Source organism: Theropithecus gelada, chromosome 6 (assembly GCF_003255815.1).
Source record: "Theropithecus gelada isolate Dixy chromosome 6, Tgel_1.0, whole genome shotgun sequence".
Taxonomy (NCBI): Eukaryota; Metazoa; Chordata; class Mammalia; order Primates; family Cercopithecidae; genus Theropithecus; species Theropithecus gelada.
This window is the reverse complement of record NC_037673.1, coordinates 49,807,182-49,830,439: the sequence shown is the minus strand read 5'-3', so window position 1 is coordinate 49,830,439 and position 23,258 is coordinate 49,807,182. Positions and strand designations below refer to the sequence as shown.

Here is a 23,258-nt window from a genome sequence, read left to right as displayed (position 1 = left end):
TTATTCTCCCTAAGAGTGTTGTACAACAGTGCTTCCACTTAGAAACAGCAGCATTTAGCCTTTTGTAATGTGCCTTGGGTTTCCTTTCCCTGCAGTTAACAGAATTAACACCTGGTGATGGTTTCAGAAATTCTGTGTGAAAATGGTGTCGAATCAGCAGTCTGATTGGAAGGACTCACCTTGAAACTGGTTGCATTTAAAAGCCTGCTATTTAGAATTAAACTGTACATTTTAGTTATAAATACAGCATCCACGTGAGGATTTTAAGGCCCTTCTTTTCATTTTTTAGATGATTTCCATGGGTGAGGTTGGCGATTGTTGGGTGCATTTGGAGGGCCATTGAAGAGCTAAATCCTGCTAGCTTCCCCAGGCACAGTTGCTGATAGTATCCCATAACAGTTTGTAAATGTCTTAAAGATGTTCCAGCTTGGAAGTATATTCTGCTTTGCCCCTCCTCCATTATACTGTGTGAACCCTTTAGAACACCACTGCAGAACAAAACGCTGAAATCCTGTATAAATGATTGAGTCACTGAAGCTGGAACTCGGAGCAAATGCTTTATTAACAGATTTTTCTCTAGTAGTCTTGAAAATCTCCCCTGGGGGAGAAAACTGGCAAAAGGGGGCCTGAGAGTTGTTGGAAGAAATGAAGAGTACATAGGATGCTATTCTGAAAAACTGATTTGTCAGAAGCCACTTTATTTGAACAATAATGTGACTGCACCTGGCACATGAGACAGGCTCTGGGCCTGTTTCTCAATTTGGTGGTGAAAAGCAAGACAGTCAGTTCCCATGGAGTAGATTGTAGCGTGTTGGACAAGGACATTCCCCTGTGTGAAGGCACACTCCATGGAGCCAGCAGGGCCACCATTCACAGTGTGCAAGCTGTGGCCTTGGAGAGAACACGGGCAGGGCTTCCCCAGCCTCTACTATACCCCAGCTTTACTCCATTGATTACAACAATGGCACTTTTTTCTTTTGGTGTAATTATTTCCATTTTCCAATTGAACCTAGACTTTGATTTTATAAAAGGAAAAGAGAACATCCACATATGTAAATATCTACATGTAAGTGTATGTATATATGCTTTTATAGATAAAATTATTATGGCTGCAGAAGCATCAAATTTTGTAAAAGTATCTCTTTACTACAAGCCTCTTTTCAAGCACACTTATGACACAGAAAATATTCAGAGATTAAATTGCCCATGAATCTAGTGCTCAGAGGAAAATAGCTTGACACATTGGACCAATGAAGTTGAAATTTGATCACAGAAGTTAAAAATATTTACAAAGTATCATCTTTTGTAATGTGTCTCACTGGATTCTGGATTCCTTGTGAAAATGAGACAATTTTTTTGTGGCTGCTGTGTAGGTCTGATTTTCACTGTGGATCACCCTTTGTATTTTCCTTCTTTCAACTCCTTCCTTCTCCTGCAAGTTCATAACATTTTATTAATATCAAAAGAAGGTTATAATTTTAGAAATCAAAATTAAAGAATGGGTGTTGTGTAGCATTATGTCTACTGGACTTGATATAATCAGTACTTTTGGCATAATTTAAAATATGAATATACTGTATGTCATTGGATATTTATATAGACACAACATATTCTCTATCAGTCTCTATCTGTCTATCTGTCTATCTATCTATCTATCTATCTATCTATCTAATCTATCTATTGTGTAATCTGTCTCAGTGGTGTGCTGAAGTCAGCTCACGCTGGTTGGTAAGAGCTGGCAGATACATTTCCAAGAATTTTGTAAGCTGATTAGGGTCACTTTGGTAGTTTGAAAATGAAGAGAGAATATTTAGACCATGGAAATTGGCAAATGATACAAATCAGAGACTTCCTTTCCTTCCTGGACAGTGTGTTGTTAAATAATTTACCAATATACCATTGTAGTTTGGTCAGAAAAGAGAGCGCATACATGGTTCAGTTTGCAATGGGAGCAACAATCAATTATTTAGAATACCAAAGTTAGAGAAAAAGAAAATTTTTTGGCAACTTAGCCAATAAGTTTATAAATAGTCTTAAATATCATTTTCTAATTAAATGTTTTAAAAGTAAATGATAGAGTCTAGTATATTTCTTAATCATTAAATATGTTTTATAACATTTGTACAAAGCTATTTTGAAACATCTGTTGACTTTTTAAAATCAAATGCTCTGAGCTTGTTTTTTAAATAATTGCAGAACTATAAGTTAAACCTAAATATTAATAAAAATGAAACTATATGAAAAGCAGATGAATCAAACTTGTCTTGCAAGTATAACTTTTGTGTTTATTTTCTGTAAATTCCGTTTTTTGGTGTTACCGAGCTATTTTTGTATTCAATTTATATGTGTACATGTGTCTGCACATGCACACACACACACACACAAACAAACCTCAAAAAATTTTAATATTAGAGAAACAGGACTTCTGGTTCATGAAATAATTTACTTAATAGCCAGGAATGACTTATGTTAAAAATTGTGCCAGGCTTGTAAGTATCTCTGATCTGGCCAACAGCTCTTCCTCTCTTTTCTAAAAACTTCAAAATGCCCTCATTTCTATTTTTTACCTTTCAGTTAACAATTTAGTTTAAAAGTGCACACTCATGGTTCAGTAAATGGGCTTTGTCTAGTAGTCACAAATGCTGAGTATGAATTTCAATGTATCTGTTAGCTTTACTACTAAGAACTTGCTGAGATCGGAGCAGGGCTTCTGGGCAGGCTGAGCACTGGGGGTGTGCAACATGGTAACTCCGAATAAGAGAAACCCTGAGTTCTACTGCGCAAATAAAGAATAAGTGGAAGGTATGATTTCTGAACCTGGAGATAGCGAAAATGAAGGAAATTCCAAAAGCATGTATTTCCGAATAATGACAGGCTAGCAAGAGGACACCAAACCTCTAAAAAGAAGTATTCTTTCTTCCAGCTACTGATGGCTTTGGCGTCCCATAAGCACATCCCTTTGACTTTCAGGATCTTAGATGCAGATGTGGAGAGTCAAGAGGTAGGCTGACTCTGAATCTTCAGCTAAATTCTTTGAAAATTAAGTTTGAAAAAAATAAATTTATAACATTTAATTTCTTTGTGGATTTGCTCCTTTTTGAACAAAGCAGACCCCAGGAGTTTCTGGATAAATACATGTTCTGGTCTTGTTACAGGTTCTGATAAATCAGGTGGAGAAATGGAGTTTTTGCAGAAATGTCAGCAAACTTTACAGCAGTAGTTCACACATGCAGCTACTATACATTCATTCATTGCTATTTTCCTAAGAAATGGAGCAACCTAGGAGCTTATGCTACAGTAGATTCCAATGAACCATAATGACTACTTCAAGAACAAAGAAGCACATACAAAGGTGTGATATCTTTCTGTTGGTTCGAGTTTTCAAACCTGAAATTCTTTAAAATACATTTCTGGGATTTTATTTAAATATTGATGCACTGCACTTAAAAAGCAGTGACTTCTTGGTAAAATGTAATACTGAAATGGAATATTGTCTTTTCACAAAAATAAGAAATGTGGTTGGAAATTAAATACCTTTAAAAAAATTAAGAATAAACACAATCTCACAGCTTGGGGGTTTGAATGAACCCTGTACCAAGAAGTGGAGACAACTCCTTCTTTGGGTCACATACTGCAACCCTTAGCATTCAAAAGCTGCTCAGTAAAGATAATTTCAGCATTTCAGTGGCATCTTTCTCTGCTGTCATTTTTCATTCAGAAGCCATTTTAGCATGTCCCCCACATATGGCTTTTCATGACAAATCACTGTGATGCCATACAAAACTGCTTTAAGTGTTTTTTCAGTATAAAAGAGTTTTGCATTTAGAGCTCAATATCAAAATTAAGTATGTTCTGTAAAAGCTTAATTTAACCCATTTAGTATACTTGTTTTTAAATGAGTCTATCCTGATTTTCCATCGTAGATAAAATTTCAGCTCAATTGCAGTACTTTCCAATCACCTTGGGGCGGGGAAGAAACTTTTTAGGTATAGAACCCAACACAAAGATGCTAAATGTATTCTTTGTGACTTAATTTTCAATCCATATTGTATATGGATTCTACCAAGGGAAAATGTTCTCATTTGGATCGGGAGAAATGATCTTTTTCAGGTAATTCTTTTCTTGGCATTTACAAGTGCTGACTGTCATGCTGAACATGGATATCCAACAGGAATCAAGGGGAAAAGCTTAATTTATATTGTTTTGAAAATAGATGTTTCCATGATCATAACAATCTTCTTATGTATTCCTTAAATATTTTGGATGGTGATTTAATACACAAACATATTTGTATAGGATTTTTTAAAAACACGTTGTAATTTTGCTTACTCAACAAAAATGAGTAATTATGTAAAATATTTTTTATCATTTTATAAATTATGTCTTTTTGGTATTGTTTTTGGATAATGCATGACCTGTCATTTTCCAAATAATGGATCCCTGATGGATTACATAGTTATATGACTATGTCATGAACTATACATTTCTTGTCACATATTTGAGGCAAACCTGAGGATAGATTATTGAATAATTGTTATTATTTTCTTTTGTAAAATGTTTCATTTCTCCATTTTCTTTTTCAGTGGTCTTTTGAAGAATCCAATCTGTTGAGAAAACACAAAACATAACACAATTAACTATTTTAATTTAGGTAATAAATATTAATCCTTTTGGATAGAATTAAATTTAATAATATATTGGCAATGCTGGACACACAACTAATATAATTAAGACATATTTTCTCATTGACCTATTAATATTCAATGTCAAAAAATGACATTTATTAAATTGCTGTTTCTTTTTTTTTTTTTTTCTTTTGAGAAAGAGTCTCACTCTGTCGCCAGGATGGAGTGCAGTGGGGTGATCTCTGCCCACTGCAACCTCCGCCTCCTGGATTCAAGTGATTCTCCTGCCTCAGCCTTCTGAGTAGCTGGGACTAAAGGCATGCGCCACCATGTCCAGCTAAGTTTTGTATTTTCAGTAGAGACGGGGTTTCACCATGTTGGCCAGGATGGTCTCTGTCTCTTGACCTCGTGATCTGCCCGCCTCGGCCTCCCAAAGTGCTGGGATTACAGGTGTGAGCCGCCTTGCTGGTCCGCTGTATCATTTTTAACATTTTCATTGGTTAAATATATCATGACCCCTAGTAAAATATAGTATACATATTGAACTAATTAAAAGTTTCTGGGAAAATATTTTGGGTGACAAACAAACTGAAATTAGCTAGCATTGTCTCAACTTTGCCGTCATCTTTTTTTTTTTTTTTTTTTTTCAGGGATGTGGCAGAGAAATTTCCATCAAATGATCGATGACTGTAGGTTGAAGTCATTAGAGATGGTAGTGAATCTGACAGGTATATTATGGCTACAGCGTTAGGGAGATTTCTGAGTTGTCTGTATTAACTTTAAATGCATCAGGATGTCTGCTTATATAGATCTGATATAAAAAGCCTCTTGAAATACACTACGTCATTTGGAAATAAAAAATGAAGTCATTGGCCATAAGAGAAATTTCACATTGTGGTGAATGGTGAGCCATATTTCAGTACGCTTTGCAATTTGGGGCATCATAAAATGTTCTAAGTGTTGCAATTGTTTCCCATTCTATAGAATAACAAAACTAAGTATAGGGGATAGAAGGGATCTTTACAATTATCTAACCTAAAATGCTTATTTAAAAAAAAAATTAAGGGTCATAGATAAGTGTTTTTTCAAATTTGTACATATTTTTTAAATTTGAGAGAGAGCTATAATAGATCGAGCAAAGGCAAGGAGTTAATTCTTTGAAAGTGTGGTACCTCTATATCATTTTAATCACAAAATTATGGCAAATTATGCTAGGGAACGATGTATTTATAAAATAATTATTAAGCAACTGAGGGCTGAGAGGGGATAAACCCTCAAAAATATGCACTTTTAGGTTAGAAAATTTTTATTCAGGGCTTATGTCTTCTATGATGCCATCATCTAGGTGGTGGTAGATGAAGAAAAGGTGGTAACAGAACAAATACACATGAAAACAATAAGTTTGTCTTCCCCAAATGCCAGCTCTCCTACATGTCTCAGGCTTTTTTATATGAGCCAACTGTTAAAGTTCCAGATTCACAAACCATTAGGCTTCTCAACTGGTGCCTGCATGTCCTGAGTCAAAAATAAACACACAAGGCTTCACAAAAGCAGGTGATGGATTCTAAGACTTTTTCTCCTTTTCGTTCTGCTTTGCTACTGATCTCTCACAGATCTTTTTGCTTTTTTACAACACTCCTTGGCTTCTACACATTAAATGTTCTATTTTAAAATAACTTCGGTTATCTAAGCATTCCACCCAACCAATTAACATGGGTTTTTAAGAGAATTTAAGTGACAAAGAGTGGAGATTAAGAGAATATAGTTTATAGCTTCAAGGTGGACTGGGCCAATCCTAGCCCAAATCTGAAACAAACAGTTTGCTTTCAGCCCCAACACTTTCTTTGTAGCGCTGGCTTTCCTTTTTTTCTTCCTGTGTTTATTTCATGATCCCTTGTTCAAAACCCTATGGCAAAGGGTCTGATGAAATGATCTCTGTCAAAAAAGTAGGTGCATAATGAATATAACATGGAATAATTGCTGAATAAACAAATTCACACTAATGTATAAAAGACTAAAAAGTGGTGAGATACCAGTCCCCATCCACACCTCCCAGAACATGTATATTGAATGAAGAATAAACCTTTAGGATTAATAAATAAATCATCAGTTGAGGAACTTCAGGCATCATTATGACGTCAAGTTAGGAGAGAGGAACGTTCTGAATCTCTCATGGTTCCTCGTGGGCTGAAGTCATTCTACTTTATTGGATATGTTGGCCTGGCTGGGCATCTCCCCCAGCGTGTAGTACCATATTTCAGGACAAGTTTCTCCACCTATTTAAACCTACGTCCCCTAAAAGATTCCTCCCATCAATCATGAAGTGTACTAGGCAGCTACTATCACTTTGTCAAGCTTTAATTTTTGTCATGTGTACGACGAAGACAAAGATATAAAGACTGTGTCTTTTGAAACTGAATCTCTGCTCTAAGAGAAATTTTTGGCCTGTCTCTCGCACAGAGACTCAGACTTTGGAGTCCAATGGACCTCCAAAGTGGTGGGATTCAGGAGAGGAAGGAAGAAGGGATAGTCCTGAGGTGTCTGATCCAGATCTAGTTAGTATAAAAAAGATGTCTGGGATAAGAGTAGCTCTTCTGAGCCTACTGCAACTGAATTCATGCTTCAGGGAGCTTCCAACTGAACTTTAAAGTAGGGGGAAGTAGGATTAGCCTTCTTGATATAATGGAACTACTGAAAGTCTGAATCCAACTAGGGACCCTCATTCCAAAACCAAAGACCGTATTATGTGTTTCAGAGAGTTCATGACCCTCTTGAACAAAACCCGACTCCTGGAGCTCCAGAGTAAAGAGCTCTGTTCTACAGCCTGCAGCAGTACGACATATTGGAAAAAGAAAGAGCTCTGTAGATCATTCCTTGAATCCACTCATTTACTAGCAAGTAATCGTGGGTGAGTCACTTTACTTCCCTTTGCTTTAATGTCCTCAGGTGTAAAATGTAGTTAAAATATTTGGTCGAAAAGATTGTTGCAAGGACACCAGAGGGAATGGAAGCAAGAGAGAACACGGAGTAATAATAGTCAGTGGTTTTGGCACAGAATTCAGATCCTTACTCTGAATCTCACTATGTGTCTTTGGGAAATACACTTAAATTTTATGTTCCTCATTTACAAGAGGAGGTTCGTAAGACCTCATAAGGTTGATATGAGTATTAAGTGGAAATGCTTAAAGCAGAAGTGTTTAAAACAGTTCCCTGCACATAGTAAGCATTCAGTAAGAGCTAGTTTTTTCCCTTCTGCTTTGGAATCACAGTTCTGATTGCTGGGCCTCCCAGTGAAGTTGTTGAACTATTTCTACTGGGTAAGACAGCCCAAAGTTTGTCAAATGACATTCTTTTGGGCCTACAATAATAATAATAATAACCTAAGAAGCTGTCAGAATGTATCAACACATCATTATCTGGATGAAATAATGCGCTTATTTTTACATTTATGCTTTTTCAGACTACTGACTGAAAAATAGGTAACTGAAATTTCCTATTTGTTTGTCTGAAATAGAGGTACAAGGCCGGAAAGAACCTATTCAAATATCAGCTCTGGTTTGCCTCTTCTCCTGTCAGTGGTGTCCTAAAACCATACAGGTAAGTGCAGTGCTCAGAATAGAAGACTATGCTGAAAAAAATCAACAGTAACACTCTCTATTAGAGGTGCATATAAATGAAGAAACCACTTCCTGTATTTCAAGTACAACCTTGACACAAATAAGCCAGGCCTTGGGTACCACACAGTGGCAAAGCTAGGTATTACACAGAGAACACTGATCCCTTAGAAGTAGAAGGAAGAGCTAGACATGGATATAGTGGAGAATTTTGTTTGGGGAACTTTGCTGGAGAAAAGCCGTGGATTCTATTTACTGAATTAAATGCCACTGACCTACATCTGGCTTTGTTTGCCGTCTCCTCTAAGACTAAGCCCCTCAAAAGAGGAAGTGAGTCATAGGAGAGTAAGAAAGGATAGGAACGGTTGGTATTTCAGTGGGAGAGAAACTTGCTGTCTAAACTATTTGATTAAATAATTATGTTGCTCAGGTAATAGAATAATTAATATGTAGCCACAATCTTTATTTTTAACATAAGTTAACTATTTAACAAAATAATAGGTAAAATATAGGGGGATATTATGCTAGAATAAATACCTATTTGATATTTAATTGAAAAAACGTTCAACTTTGTATGGGATGTTATTCTCTATTCAACTTATCCCAAAAGCTGTCATTTCAGTTCTGCTTAATGTGAAAATTATACAGTTTCTAAGAGTTTTAAAAATCATGTCTATTTCAGCCTAAGCAAAATATCTACATAAATATCCAGAGCTACTTGACACAAAATAGGTGGTTACTGACTTTTACCATAGAATTTGAAATAGGAGTCTGTGAAACTTAAAGACCTCCCCTACATCAGCTGATCCCGCACCCTCCACTCAGGCACACAATTTATTACATAAAATGTGCCATGTCTATTTAAACATTAAAGAATTATTTAATGTTTAAGACACATAGAGATGTGTGATAAAAACAAGGCTTATGTTAACCATGAATCTACTGCTTATATATCCTTCAATTGGCATAGGAATTCATTTTTCTTTCTCTATAAAAGACAGTTTTCATTGTTCTCTATTTACAAAATAAATACATACTTATTATAAAATTTTAATTGTTACAGATATATGAAAGTCCCTTATTGTCCTAACTCTAGAAAGATACTTTTGAGATTTTTGAATATTTCTAACCCCAAATAAGTTTTTTTCCTTCGCAAAAATTGGTTCAAGTTGTATGCAGTGTTTGAAATACACATTTTTCTTTTTTCTTTCTCTTAGTCATCATTTCAACATTTGTTTCATTGCTGTGATAATACTATATTGCATAGTCTGAATAGATCATAGCTTATTTCTCCAGTTTGCTCTTGATGGTTGAAGTAGAGAGTCAAAGGAATTTTGGTGTTTACCTTCCACAGTGCTAAAATGAGCAGCATTAACAGCAATAATCCAGCAAAAGCACTCAGCAGGATGACCCATAATGGCACTCTGCCCGGTAGTCCATCTTTGGATATTTGAATAGCAAGCTGAAAATTATTAAACAAGATTGTTAACATGATAAACACCTATTAGAACTCCTGGAATATTGAGTTCTTGCAGGCTACAACGCTCTACCAGCGCATTAATCTCGTTCCTATATACAGAGAAAATATGAAGTTTACATTAGAAAATGCCCTTCATCTAGTCTAAATCTCTAACTATGTCAAATTTATTATTACCAAAAGGTATTTATAATCTTATCCTTCAGAAATTTATACATAAAGAGTTAGATGTCAATGAATTGGAATGCTCAAAGGGAGGAGTGAATTTCTGTTTAACTCAGGGAGAACCAAAGTATTATGTGTGTTAAAAATTAATTAGTAGACTACTGGATTATCACAACAGCATTAATTTAGGTTGGAATGTCACAGTTTGTTGTCATAAAAACCTGAGAAAGCCTCCTTATTTTATTTCTAGCGTGCTTCATTTTTTGTTTATAAATTGAAAGTATAATGCATGAATCTCAAGTGTACGGATAAGTGAATATTTGCATATATATTCACTCCCAGTGTGCTCTTCATTATACCACAATGTCTCTTTTACTTGACTTATCACTGAGTCCACATTAAATCAGGTTTTAACTGAAGCAAACCTGTAAAATGGACAGCTTTTAGTGTTCCAGCTACTCAAGCTCTCTCAAGGTGGCACTCAAACCTCAATGAAACCTATCTGCTCTGTGTCCCATCCCTGGGATATTTGAAAAAAGTTAATTTAAGGTAGATATCAATGGCTAGTAATAGTTTGAGCCCTGTACTTGCCTTTAACAGTAACACCTCAATTTCTTTACCCAGAGGGAAGATTAGGGAGAAAAAGAAACCAACAGGGAGAGATCAAATCACTCCAGGTAGGTGACAGAGCTGGCAAGAATGTAGACATATACAGCATCAGACCATTATGACAGTTTCTTAAAACAAAACAAAACAAAACACAGACAGGGTTTCACTATTTTGCCCAGGCTGACCTCAAACTCCTGGGCTAAAGTGATCCTTCCATCTCAGTCCCCCGAATAGGCTAGGATGACAGACATGAGCCACTATGCCCAGCAAGGCAGACTTTAAACACATGCAAAACAATTCCCTGAACTTACAGACATGGAAATTGGAATCTAGATAAGATCAGTGACTTTCCTCAGATCACACAATTACAAAATGATCACTTTTAGTAATTTTATCAATATAGATACATTTTTCCTTTAGGATGAATGCAGAACAAATATTTCCAGGGGAATTTTTAACTAATATTTAGGGGAAATAAAACTAATTATAAAATTTTAACACACATATTTAGGAATCAAAATCACTTTCCCAATATAAACCATACTCAAACTTTTTAGGTTTTAGTGCTATGTTGGCTATTCTATGTAAGGAACAACTTTGCATTTTGCATTGCTTATGCTAAACGCTCTTTATGACATAAGTAAACATTATATGCATATATTTTACTTTTTCTTGAAAAGTGTATACTTATCAGAAGTCATTGATATTGGAATAATTTGAAATAAGCAATTTGAAAAGAACATCTGAAAGTTAGGGAGCTTCCAAATTGAATTTTATGATTCACATGGTGCTGTTTATCCACATGGGACATTTAAAGTCTCCCATGAGAAGGGGGGAGATCATGCTGAAGTGCCTGCATGTGTAACAAGTACTTATTTTATTTTATTTTTTTAGAGATGGGGTCTTACTCTTCACCTTTGCTTATTAATTTATAAAAGGACAAGAGTGAAAAACTCAAACCTTTCTATTTTTACTAAGGACTCAAGTCCGAATTTGTATTAGGAAATACCATCTCATTTTTGTTTCAAATTTCTCAATGAAATTTGAAAGAAAACTTTAAAAAATGTACATGTTTTCCTGTACAATATAAAGGCATTTTTTATAAAGAAGTTGTTTTTTGAGGCTGCTCTTCAGATGTCAGCTGCATTTTATAATGTCAGCTTTTAAGGAGGAAAATTACAACTGCATCATTTGTTATCAAAGTGAAAGTAAAAACATCCATTCACCATGATAGTTATAAGTGATAAAGTCAAAAATGGCATGTGAATTGTAAATATCATGATTTTCCCAGTTTCTTACAAGGAAGAATAAGACTAAAATCACACTTGAAGCTAATGAAGTATAATTTGAAGCAAATAGTGTCTGTCACTTACTGAGAGCAATACCAGTCACTGCTTAAGGGACTATCAACAATTATAAAACATTATGTCACAAAATTCAGAGTGAAATGCATAATGTTTTCAAAACTCATTGTTGCACTTACCTCTCTTTTTTGATTGCTGCTACTTAAAACCAGTGATGTATTTTCACTCCGAAGTTCTCCCCTTATAGTAAGATTTAAGCTGGAAAAATATGACTGAAAAGCAAATAGGATTTGTTCTTAATATATTATGCTAATCAAAATGACAGCTAGTCATGTTTGAGTAGGACATTTATAAAAGCTAAGATTTTTCTGAGAGATTAAAAATTCCAATTTTGTTAACTTCCAAATGGAACTGGTAGTATCAAATAATAACTGTGCACTCGTCCTCCCTCATTTGCCACTGAAAATCCTTACTTAGATCCTGGTTATGGAATGAAAATTTTTTTAAAAAATATTTTCTATTGATTTATCATTAGAAAAAACAAATCTCAAACTGCCTACCTTTAATGTAGCAAGACATGAAACAGCTACATTCTGGTGATGAAGTTTATCTAGGCACTTATTTAGGATTAAAAATGAAATTGATGATCTGGGGGGACAAGATGGCTAACTAGACACAGACATCTCTCCCACTAAGAGATCCCAAATTATCAAGTAGACAATATAATTTAGGCAGATCTGATCTCTAGGGAGAAAACACTGAGAGTGTGTGGAGAGGCAACACAGATGCCAAGGCTGAAGATGGAGAAGCTGGGAACCCTGCGTAGGGTACCTGAATGCTTGGGCTACTTCCTGGCTCCAAATGGCTCCTGGAGAAGGGGTGAGGGAGGGGACTGAGGGACAGCTCACTCTCGCCACAGACATCTGGGATCTAAGCTACAGGGTACCCAACATCTCCAATGGATGTGTGAGCTGGCAGGTGGATTTTCCCAGGGAGTAGGTAGAGACAGGGCTTCAGCTAGTGTGCAGCCCAGGAGCTTTTGTGAGCAGAGCACAGACATAGGTGCTCATCTCCTCGGACTCCCCATCTCCTTCAGGGAGGCTCTAGCTCCCGGTGATCACAAGCCAGGAGAGAGCAGGCTTTCCCCATGGGGCTAGGGCATGTCTGTTCTCCAGCCTCTCCCGTCTGCCAGACCCTCCTAGAGTCCCTGCCTAACTGCCCCACAGGAGCATGTACACAGCGCAGTCTCTGCTGCCCAGTATGGGTGCTGCGCCCCACCTGAGTACTTGCCCTGTGACCTGGGAGCACTTCGGATCCTCCACAGCAACCAGAGCCTGACTCTGAGCTGTGGGGTGTCCTGGAGACCCAGAGATGGTATGTCCAGCTCAGAAGTACCAAGCTGAGATCTATGGCTGGCACTCAAGGGGGGAGCAGCCCCCATCTCAGACCACTGAGACAGGTAACACACATGGATTTGTGGGCCAGTGTGGGCCAGCACTGGGACAGGGCATGACTCCCTCCACAGGGCTGGTTCGGAAAAGGTGTCACCTATCTCCCTGTCATGGCCTCTGCCCGAGGGAGCCTGTGGCCCAGAACACCTAACAAAAGAAGCATGGGTACAGTGCCAGTGATCGGAGGAGGCCTCTCCCCACCCAATGCAGAGCATACCTGCAAAAATGAGCAAATACATGAGTGGCAAGACTAAGAGCCTATCTACTGCCTATTACCCTTTAGTGCCCTCTACTGGATCACTGCTCAAACAACAACATCAAAAATCACTTTGCTAACAAACACTCCTGTGAGCATTCACCCACAAATAAAGATACTCTACAGAGCCTTGGTCCTCTGAAAGCATCCAAAAAACAAACCCAAATGACCACACTCAACTTACACCACAGTTAAAGAACATCAGTCCCCCAATGACAGCATCAAAATCTCATATATCAATACGAACCCTGAATGTAAAAGGGTTAAACACCCCCTTAAAATACATAGAGTAGAAAGGTGGATAAAAAGACAAGGCCCAACTGCATGCTGTCTTCAACTCATCTCACAAGTAACAACACTCACAGGCTCAAAGGAAGCGGATGGAGAACAATGTACCATGCAAATGGAAAACAAAAATAGGTAAATTCCTGGAAACATGCAACCTCCCAAGATTGAAGCAGAAAGAACACGAAAATCTGAACAGACCAATAACAATTTCTGAAATTGAGTCAGTAATTAAAAAACGTATTAACCAAGAAAAGCCCTGGACCAGATAAAGTCACAGCTGAATTCTAACAGATGTACAAAGAAAAGCTGGTACCAAATTGAAACTATTCCAAAAAATTGGAGAGGAGGGGCTCCTCCCAAACTCATTCTATGAAGCCAGCATCCTCTTGATACCAAAATCTAGCAGATACAAAAACATAAAAAGAAAACATCAGGCTAATGTCCCTGATGAACAGAGACACATTTTTAACAAAATACCGGCAAACTGAATTCAGCAGCGCATCAAAAAGTTAACACATCATGATCAAGTAGACTTTTTTCCTGGGATGTAAGGCTAGTTTGACACATGAAAATCAATAAATGTGATTCACCCCTTAAACAGGATTAAATGCACAAACCATATGATCATCTCAATAGATGCAGAAAAAGCTTCTGATAAAATCCAACACCCCTTCATGATAAAAACTTCCAACAGAGCTGGTAGGTGGATTTTCCCAGGGAGTAGGCAGAGACAGGCATCAAAGGAACATAATTCCAAATAATAAGAGTCATCTGTAACTATTCCTAGACAATATCATACTGATATTGCTGACAATATCATTCCAGCTTTTGCTGGAACCATTACCCTGGGGAACTGGAATAAGATAAGGATGCCCACTCTTGCCAGTCTTATTCAACCTAGTACTCTAAGTCCTAGCCAGAGCAGTAAGGCAAGATAAAGAAATAAAGACATCAGAATAGGAATAGAAGAAGTCAAGCTATCTTTTTTCACTTGTAATATGATCCTATACCTAGAAAACCCTTAAGACTCTGCCAAAAAACTCCTAGAATTCATAAATGACTTTAGTAAAGTTTCAGAATATAAAATAAGTGTACAAAAATTAGTAGAATTTCTATACACCAATAATGTTCAAGCTGAGAGTCAAATAAAGAACAACTCCATTTACAGAAGCTACAAAAAAAGCACTGAAATATCCAGGAGTACAACTAACCAAGGAGGTGAAAGATCTCTAAAAGGCGACCTACAAAACACTGCTGAAAGAAATCAGAGATGAGACAAATAAAAGAAAAAACTTTTCATTTAATACCATTAAATGGCTATACTGCCCAAAACAATTTATAGATTTAACATTATTGCTCTCAAAGTATCACAGAATTAGAAAAAAATATTCTATAATTCATATGGATCTAAAAAAAGAGCTCAAGTAGCCAAAGCAATCCTAAGTAAAAAGAACAAAGCCAGACTCATCACACTGCCTGACTTCGAACCCTACTATAAGGCTACGGTAATCTAAACAGTGTGATACTGGTACAGGAGAGTCACATGAGCCAGTGGAACAGAATAGAGAATTCAGAAATAAAGCCACATACCGCAGCCATCTGATCTTTGATAAAGCCAACAAAAGCAAGCAATGGGGAAAGGACTACCTAGTCAATAAATGGTGTTGGGATAACTGGCTAGCCATATGCAGAAGAATGAAACTGGACCCCTAACTTTCCCCATATACAAAAACTAACAAAGATAAATTAAATATTTAAATATAAGACCTTAAACTATAAAAATATTATAAGAAAACCTAGGAAATACCCTCCCTGACATTGGTCTTGGCAAATAATTTTTGGCTAAGTCTCGAAAAGCAATTGCAACAAAACCAAAAATGGATAAGTGGGATATAATTAAACTAAAGAGCTTCTGCACAACAAAATACACTATCAATAGAGTAAACAGAAAACCTACAGAATGGGAGAAAATATTTACAAACTATGCATCTGACAAAGGTCTAATATCCAGAATAAGAAACTTGAACAAATCAGCAAGCAAAGAACAAATAACCACATTAAATAATGGGCAAAGGACATGAATAGACTCCTCAAAAGATGACACATGGGTGGCCAACAAACATATGAAAAAACTCTCATTATCACTAATCATTAGAGAAATGCAAATCAAAGTCAAAATGAGGTACCATCTCATTCCAATCAGAATGGCTATTATTAAGAAGTCAAAAAATAACAGAAAATAGTGAGGCAGTGGAGAAAAGGAAAAGCTTATACACTGTTGGTAGGGATGTAAATTAGTTCAGCCAGTGGAAAGCAGTTTGGAGATTTCTCAAACAACTTAAAATAGGACTACCATTCAACCCAGCAATCCCATTACTGGGTGTATATACCCCAAAGAAACTGTTTACCAAAAAGACACAGGCAGTCATACCTTCATTGCAGTGCTATTCACAACAGCAAAGACATGGAATCAACATAAGTGCCCATCAACAGTGGCCTGGATAAAGAAAATATGTACATATACACCATGGAGCACTGCACAGCCATAAAAAAGAACAAAATCATGTCCTTTGCAGCAGCATACATGCAGATGGAGGCCATAATCCTAAGCAAATTCCACAGGAACAGAAAACCAAATACCACATGTTCTTACATATAAGTGAGAGTTAGGCCTTGGGTACTCATGGATATAAAGATGGGAACAGTAGATACTGTGGACTACTTGAGGGAGCTGACAAACTACCTACTGGGTATTATATCCACTACTTGAGCGATGGAATCTGTACCCTAAACCTCAATATCCTATAAATATATCCATGTAACAAACCCATGCATGTATATTCCCTGTATCTAAAATTAAAGTCGAAATTTAAAAAGTGAAATTGCCAATATTAACAGTTAATGACATAAAAATAGCAACTTACTATGATCAAATTCAAAAATGGCAATGTCATATGTTCAACTAAATACTTCTTGAGAAACAAATAATACAAAAAAAAAAATAAAAAGTTTTAAAGTAGCTTACTGTCAGACAGATTTGGCTTTATAAGGGGTTAAAAATGTCTTCATATATACCTGTATATTATAAAATTACATATATAATAAAAGTCTGATAAAACACAGTAAGTCTATGGTATGTGTTAGCTCTTTCCCTTGTTCCTGGGGTCAAAGGTTGCCACTTTATTATACTCTGCACATTAATTGAGTTCCAAATTATTAAGATAAGTGCAAGCTTTGGTACTGGAAAGGTATTTATGTCTTAAGGTACAAAGAAAGTGGATAGGAGAGATTGAAAAAAGTGTGTCTCTCCAGAAGGGACCTTGGTAATATCTTAGTTCTTAACGGACAGGGAAGATGAGGCACACATAGCTGATTAAGTAGAGCTGGGGCTTGGTCACATCCTCTTAGACTTCCAGTCTCACATTCTTTCCAACAGCAGCATAGTGCCTTGCATATTCTAAGTGGTAAATGAATATGTATTGATATTATTCAATCAGTGCATAGAACAATGTAGTTACTTACTTTTATAAACGTTGGTTTCCACAAGATAAGTGAAACATTCACTTGGCTCATGTCAGAAGGAGTGAGATTACACGTGATGGTAGCAAATTTACATGGATTGCAGTCCTGTTTAAATGTCCAGAGATACATATCAGTATTCTTGCCATTTTATCAAATATACTATATTTAAATACTTCAGATGGTTTTTCTAGATTGATATCAATTTTATTCATTTGGAAAGCAAAAGGTAAAAATAGCACTTGTCTTAATTTACCAGAATTGTGCCTTGTTTGAGATGGTCAGTTGATGTAGTCATTTTCTTTCCAGAGTCTATACTGAAAGGATCCTCAAAGATATGGGGTCTGCAGTTTGCATTCTAGAAATGAAAATATTACATTTATTAGACAATGCCAGATATCAGAGGAAAAAATGACTTGCAGCAGTAGTGTGAAGAATCTGTGAATGACAGCCATTGCCATATATTAAAGATCCATCTTTGTAAGTGTGCTATATGGAAAAGGTTGTTGTGCACCAGCCATACATACATATATATCCACCCCAAGATAATATGTATTGTTACCATGCTACTCTTGAATTGTAATGGACACTAGTGAGGTTGTTATGGAAAAGAAAGAATGCTAATAGAAGTTACTATTACATGATTAATACATTCATTAATTTATTACTTTAATCAAAGATAAGCTTATGAATTCTATACTACAGAGAGAGAAAAATATTTAAAATTCTACTGATAAAAACAAAAACAATTGCCAGACATGGTGGCTCACATCTGTAATCCTAGCACTTTGGGAGGCTGAGGCGGGTGGATCACCTGAGGTCAGGAGTTTGAGACCAGCCTGGCCAACATTGTGAGACCCCCCCATCTCTGTTAAAACACAAAAATTAGTTGGGTGTGGTGGTGAGCACCTGTAGTCCCAGCTACTTGGGAGGCTGAGGCAGGAGAATCATTTGGACATGGGAGGCGGAGGTTGCAGTGAGCTAAGATCGTGCCATTGCACTCCAGGCTGGGTGACAGAGAGAGACTGTCTCAGAAAAAAAAAAAAAAAAAAAAAAGAAGGAAACAAAAACAACAAAAATACTTGTTCAATATTATGGCTCATGAAACAATTGAAAAGAGAGGGACCTTCATCTGTACTTACGTATTCATCCAATAATACTTTTGATTCCCTACACACCAAGGATAAGACACTCAGTCTACACAGGAGGAAGACGTAAGCAGACAACCTGATAGATGTTAACATATTATGTTTAAATCCTATGTTTATAAGACAGCTGGTTCTAGACTTAAACCTTTTGCTTCCCCAGTACTCTCAACCCTTGATAAAAGTTAGTAAGATTAAAGTTTCCTAAGCAGTATGAAAAGTACAATTTTTTTTTTTTTCTCTTCTGGATTTTCACAAACCTGCCTTTTTGGATTAGAGGGAAATTCCAGAGGCTTATTTTTTCTTTGCCCTTAGGAAAACATTTAAGTGGTCACAAGCCAGTTAGCACTGTTGCTATTTCTTGATGTCTGAGAATACTTTTAAAAATGCCTGAAAAGACAGATTTTCAAATTCTGAAATCATGCACACATTAATTCAATACTTACGGTGATTTTTTTGTTTTAGACACTAAACCATAATGAACTATCATATAGTCTCATTCAATGCTAAAAATATAAAGGGGGTGCAATATTGCTATTATTTGGGATGTGAGTAAATACAATTATACTATTTTGTTTGCAGCTGTGCATGCTTAGGCACAATTAAGAAGCCACTTTATAGAGTTGTTTGATTACCACAAACCAAGGAAAAGGGTAACAAACATTTCATAACAATGGATTATCTAAAATCTGCTCTAGTGGATTGAACAGTGGTCCCCAAAGATATAGCTAAATCCTCCTAGAACTAGTAAATGTGACTTTACTTGGAAATAGGGTCTTTGCAGATATAATTATATTAAGGATCTCCAGATGAGATCACTGGATTTAGGGTGGACCCTAAATCTAATGACGAGTGTGCAGAAACCCAAAGAGAGAAGGAGAACACACAGAAACACAGAGAAGGCCATGTGAAGACAGAGGCAGAGATAGGAGTTATGCTGCCACAAGCCAAGGAATGCCTAGGGTTGCCAGCTGTCACCAGAAGCTAAGAAAACAGCATGAAAAAGAGTCTCTCTTGAGCCTTCAGAGGGAATTAACACTGTCAACACCTTGATTTTGGACTTCTGGACTCCAGAACTGTGAAAGGATAAATTTGTGTTGTGTTAAGTCACTTGATTTGTGATAATTTGTTACAGCAGCCCTAGGGAATAATACATCTATTAGTATTTGCTTTTAATTATCTCAATACCTGTCCATGTTACTTCGGTAAAACTGTTTATTACAAGTATCATGCCAAACAAAAGGCTTAAACATAAAGTGGAAAAGATAACAGTAATGACATAATTCCAAGGCACACATGACTTACATCAGAAGATGACAATCCAGTTGGGTACAGCACAGGATAACCATTTGATGTCATGTTGGGGAATGCAATTGACAGCTTAAGTTCTGGCATTGGAAAAGATCCACTTTTTCTAATCTACAAGAAAAAAATGGAAATGTAATCTTTCTTCCTCTTTTAATAGAATTCTTTCTGTCTTATGTAGGACTTTGTTTTCTAGCTGATGAAGTAAGTTGTGTAATATTTTGAATCCCCAAACGAATCTAGATCCTTTATGGTGCTGTACAGAGAACTGGCATAATTCAGCTAGCAAGAAAATACGGACACTTAACAATCAGTAGCTGTATATATCAGCTATAATCATATTGTTCCTCCATCCCCCATTCTCTTAATAGACCTGGGATTAATAGAAAAACAGAATTGGAAGTTTTTATCTGTTATTATGTTCTTGCCATGCTCTTTTTTTTTTTTTTAAACATACCACTCTTTTTGAAACTGGAAAGAAGGGAGGACCATGGAACAATTTAGATTTTTGGTTGCCTTTACCCAGTTTGACATAATTCCCTAAACCCATAAATCATCTCTAATACTGGCTAGATGGGATGTGCCACCACTATACAGGCAAACCAGACTCCCATCTGCTTCCCTTCACAATTCTACCCCCAGCTAGGGCTACTGTGCCACTGGCTGTTGATAATCTGGTTTTATGAGAGTCAGATTAATTGTCTCCATTCGTTTTTATCCACTAACCCAAAATTTCCACTTAGCATCATGTTCTGCTACCAGTAGTGAGTATAGCTCAGAGGAAAATGTGGGCAGGATGAAGTTCAACAGGAAACTGAACTCACTATCCAGAGGTCTTTGCCTGCTTAGAAGGTGCAACTGAACTGGGACAACCAGGTGCAGTGGTCCCCTTCCCACTGCTGAAGCATAATCTGCAGGCCCGAAGCTTACGGCATCCCTGTGCAGCATCTTTACCTGGGTAGGGAACCCCTTGATCTACATAGATAGATGCAAGGAAAGCCGGTGATCTACCCAACTGAGCCTTCCAGACTGATAGCGCCTCAGATCTGAAGCAATTTCCTGGGTTGGTAAAGATTAAATACATCCTTTAGTCCTGGAATTCCGGGGGTTTCTGACTAGCTGCGCCTGGACCTTTAAACATGCTCGCTAACTCTTATCTTCCTGATTTCCAGTCACATTCTGTTTCCTGATATTCAGTCAGAAATCCTGTGCTCTGTAATTACCATTTTTTTTGATTAAAATATGTTCCTTGTAGAAACATTGGAAAATACTGAAAATAAACAGAAAATAAAAGTTTCCTATACTTCAACTACCTTGGTAACATTTTAGTGTGTGTTACCTGTCTTTACTATTTACATATATGCATATTTATAAAATTTGTATCACAATAAAATACAAAGTTTTGTACCCTGTCTGTAAAATGTATTATGCTATAGCATTTTCGTTTAAATGTATAAGTTTATTGAGAATATGACTGTTCATAACAACCACAATATCAATATTGTTGACTATGTGCCACACACTGTGCTCATCTTCTTATACGCATTATTGCCTTTAACCCTGTTAACAACTCCAGGAAGCAGATCCTCTTATTATCTTTGTTTTTTCTATGAGGTAAGAAGGTTGGAATGAAAATTAAGAACTTTCTAAGATCACAAAGCTAGTAAAGAGCAGCATTACGGTCTCTTACACCAAAATGTGCCTTCTAAAATATTACATAAAGTAGTTGGTGGGACTGTAAACTAGTTCAACCATTGTGGAAAACAGTGTGGCGATTCCTCAAGGATCTAGATCATGTGACCCAGCCATCCCATTACTGGATATATACCCAAAGGATTAGAAGTCATGCTGCTATAAAGACACATGCACACGTATGTTTATTGTGGCACTATTCACAATAGCAAGGACTTGGAATCAACCCAAATGTCCATCAGTGACAGACTGGATTAAGAAAATGTGGCACATGTATACCATGGAATACTATGCAGCCATAAAAAAGGATGAGTTCATGTCCTTTGTAGGGACTTGGATGCAGTTGGAAACCATCATTCTCAGCAAACTATCGCAAGAACAGAAAACCAAACACCGCATGTTCTCACTGATAGGTGGGAATCGAACAATGAGATCACTTGGACACAGGAAGGGGAACATCACACACCGGGGCCTATTGTGGGGAGGGGGAAAGGGGAGGGATAGCATTAGGAGATATACCTAATGTAAATGACGAGTTAATGGGTGCAGCACACCAATATGGCACATGTATACATATGTAATAAACCTGCACCTTGTGCACATGTACCCTAGGACTTAAAGTATAATGAAAAAAAAAAAAGAAAAAAAAATTACATAAAGTCTCTCCATTGAATATATGATAATCTCTTCACTAAATATATGATAATTTATTTAAGCAATTTCATTGTGTTAAGTGTTTAGATTGTGCCCATATAATTAGTTTTTAAACTATTATAAATAACATTGTTAAGAACATCCCTGAAATCTTTGTTTCTATCACCAAAAATTTCCTAGGGAAAATTTCTAGCAGTAAACTTACTGAGTTTCATCTTAAAAAAAGTTCTTTTTAAAAAACTCCGTTATTCCAATTCTAGAATTTACTTCAGCAAAATAATCAGAGATACACACAAAGTTTTGTGATCAGGAATATTCCTAGCAATGTAATTCATATCAACACTTTAATAACAGAGAGCACCTATTTCAAATCTGGACCCTAATAAGTTACAATATATAAAGATCTACAACAAAGTCTTTTGTTTTCTTTCTTTTTTTGCTGAATTTTCTAGTTCAGGGAAAGTGAATGGGGCTGGAGAAATCAGATAGCCTGAATTCCAAAAATCTATCCTAGAATCCAGTAGAGTGATTGGCATTTATGCTAATTTCCAGGGTATATCTTGTCGTAGGAATTCTAGCAAAGAGTACAAATTTTAAAAAATGAAATTAATCTTGGGAGTATGTGTTTATTTATATTTTGTGAGATAACTTTTTGGGGGGGTTGGCAATTCCCAGAGGGATTGAGGCTATTTTCATTTATAATTTTGTTGCATTATCTTATATTTTTGAATACATATTTAATCCATTATTTGAATTGTGTTCTCTTTTTTCCTTGAGTAATTTTAACTTGAGTCTGTGTCAGTAATTAGCCATTACCTAAAATAAAATTCCATGATTGTTTGCCATAGTGGTTAGGAAGAGTTTGTTATGAAGGATTTAAAAGGAAAAATAAATGTAATAGAAAGCATCACTTAAGGAGGTGGTAGTACCAACATGAGTGATTGATAGTACAATGCATGTGAAAGGCAACAATAAGGAGAACATGATACATATTTATTTGTTGCGTAAAAAAATTTGCCAAGACAAGTGTGATAACAAATTTCTGATATAGTCATAATTAATGAAAACGTACTTTTTTCAGTCAAACTGGAAAAATAATGCAAGTAAAGTCTACAGGTTTATTGGTAGCATCTATCTAGTTCCATAGTTTATAT

At 36.4% G+C, this 23,258-nt stretch overlaps 1 protein-coding gene across 1 annotated transcript in view; it reads right to left on the bottom strand.

Moving 5' to 3' along the window:
• Positions 1-547: 547 nt before the first annotated feature.
• The window catches only part of ITGA1 (integrin subunit alpha 1), a 167,671-nt gene continuing 144,960 nt past the window's right edge, over positions 548-23,258 (bottom strand). The window contains exons 24-29 of the mRNA XM_025387226.1: positions 19,759-19,872; positions 17,565-17,666; positions 17,312-17,416; positions 11,974-12,066; positions 9,585-9,701; positions 548-4,604 (exon numbers count right to left, since the gene is read on the bottom strand). Of these exons, the coding sequence (XP_025243011.1) occupies positions 4,560-4,604; positions 9,585-9,701; positions 11,974-12,066; positions 17,312-17,416; positions 17,565-17,666; positions 19,759-19,872 (576 nt within the window). The 3' untranslated portion in view covers positions 548-4,559. The remainder of the gene's footprint in view (positions 4,605-9,584; positions 9,702-11,973; positions 12,067-17,311; positions 17,417-17,564; positions 17,667-19,758; positions 19,873-23,258) is intronic.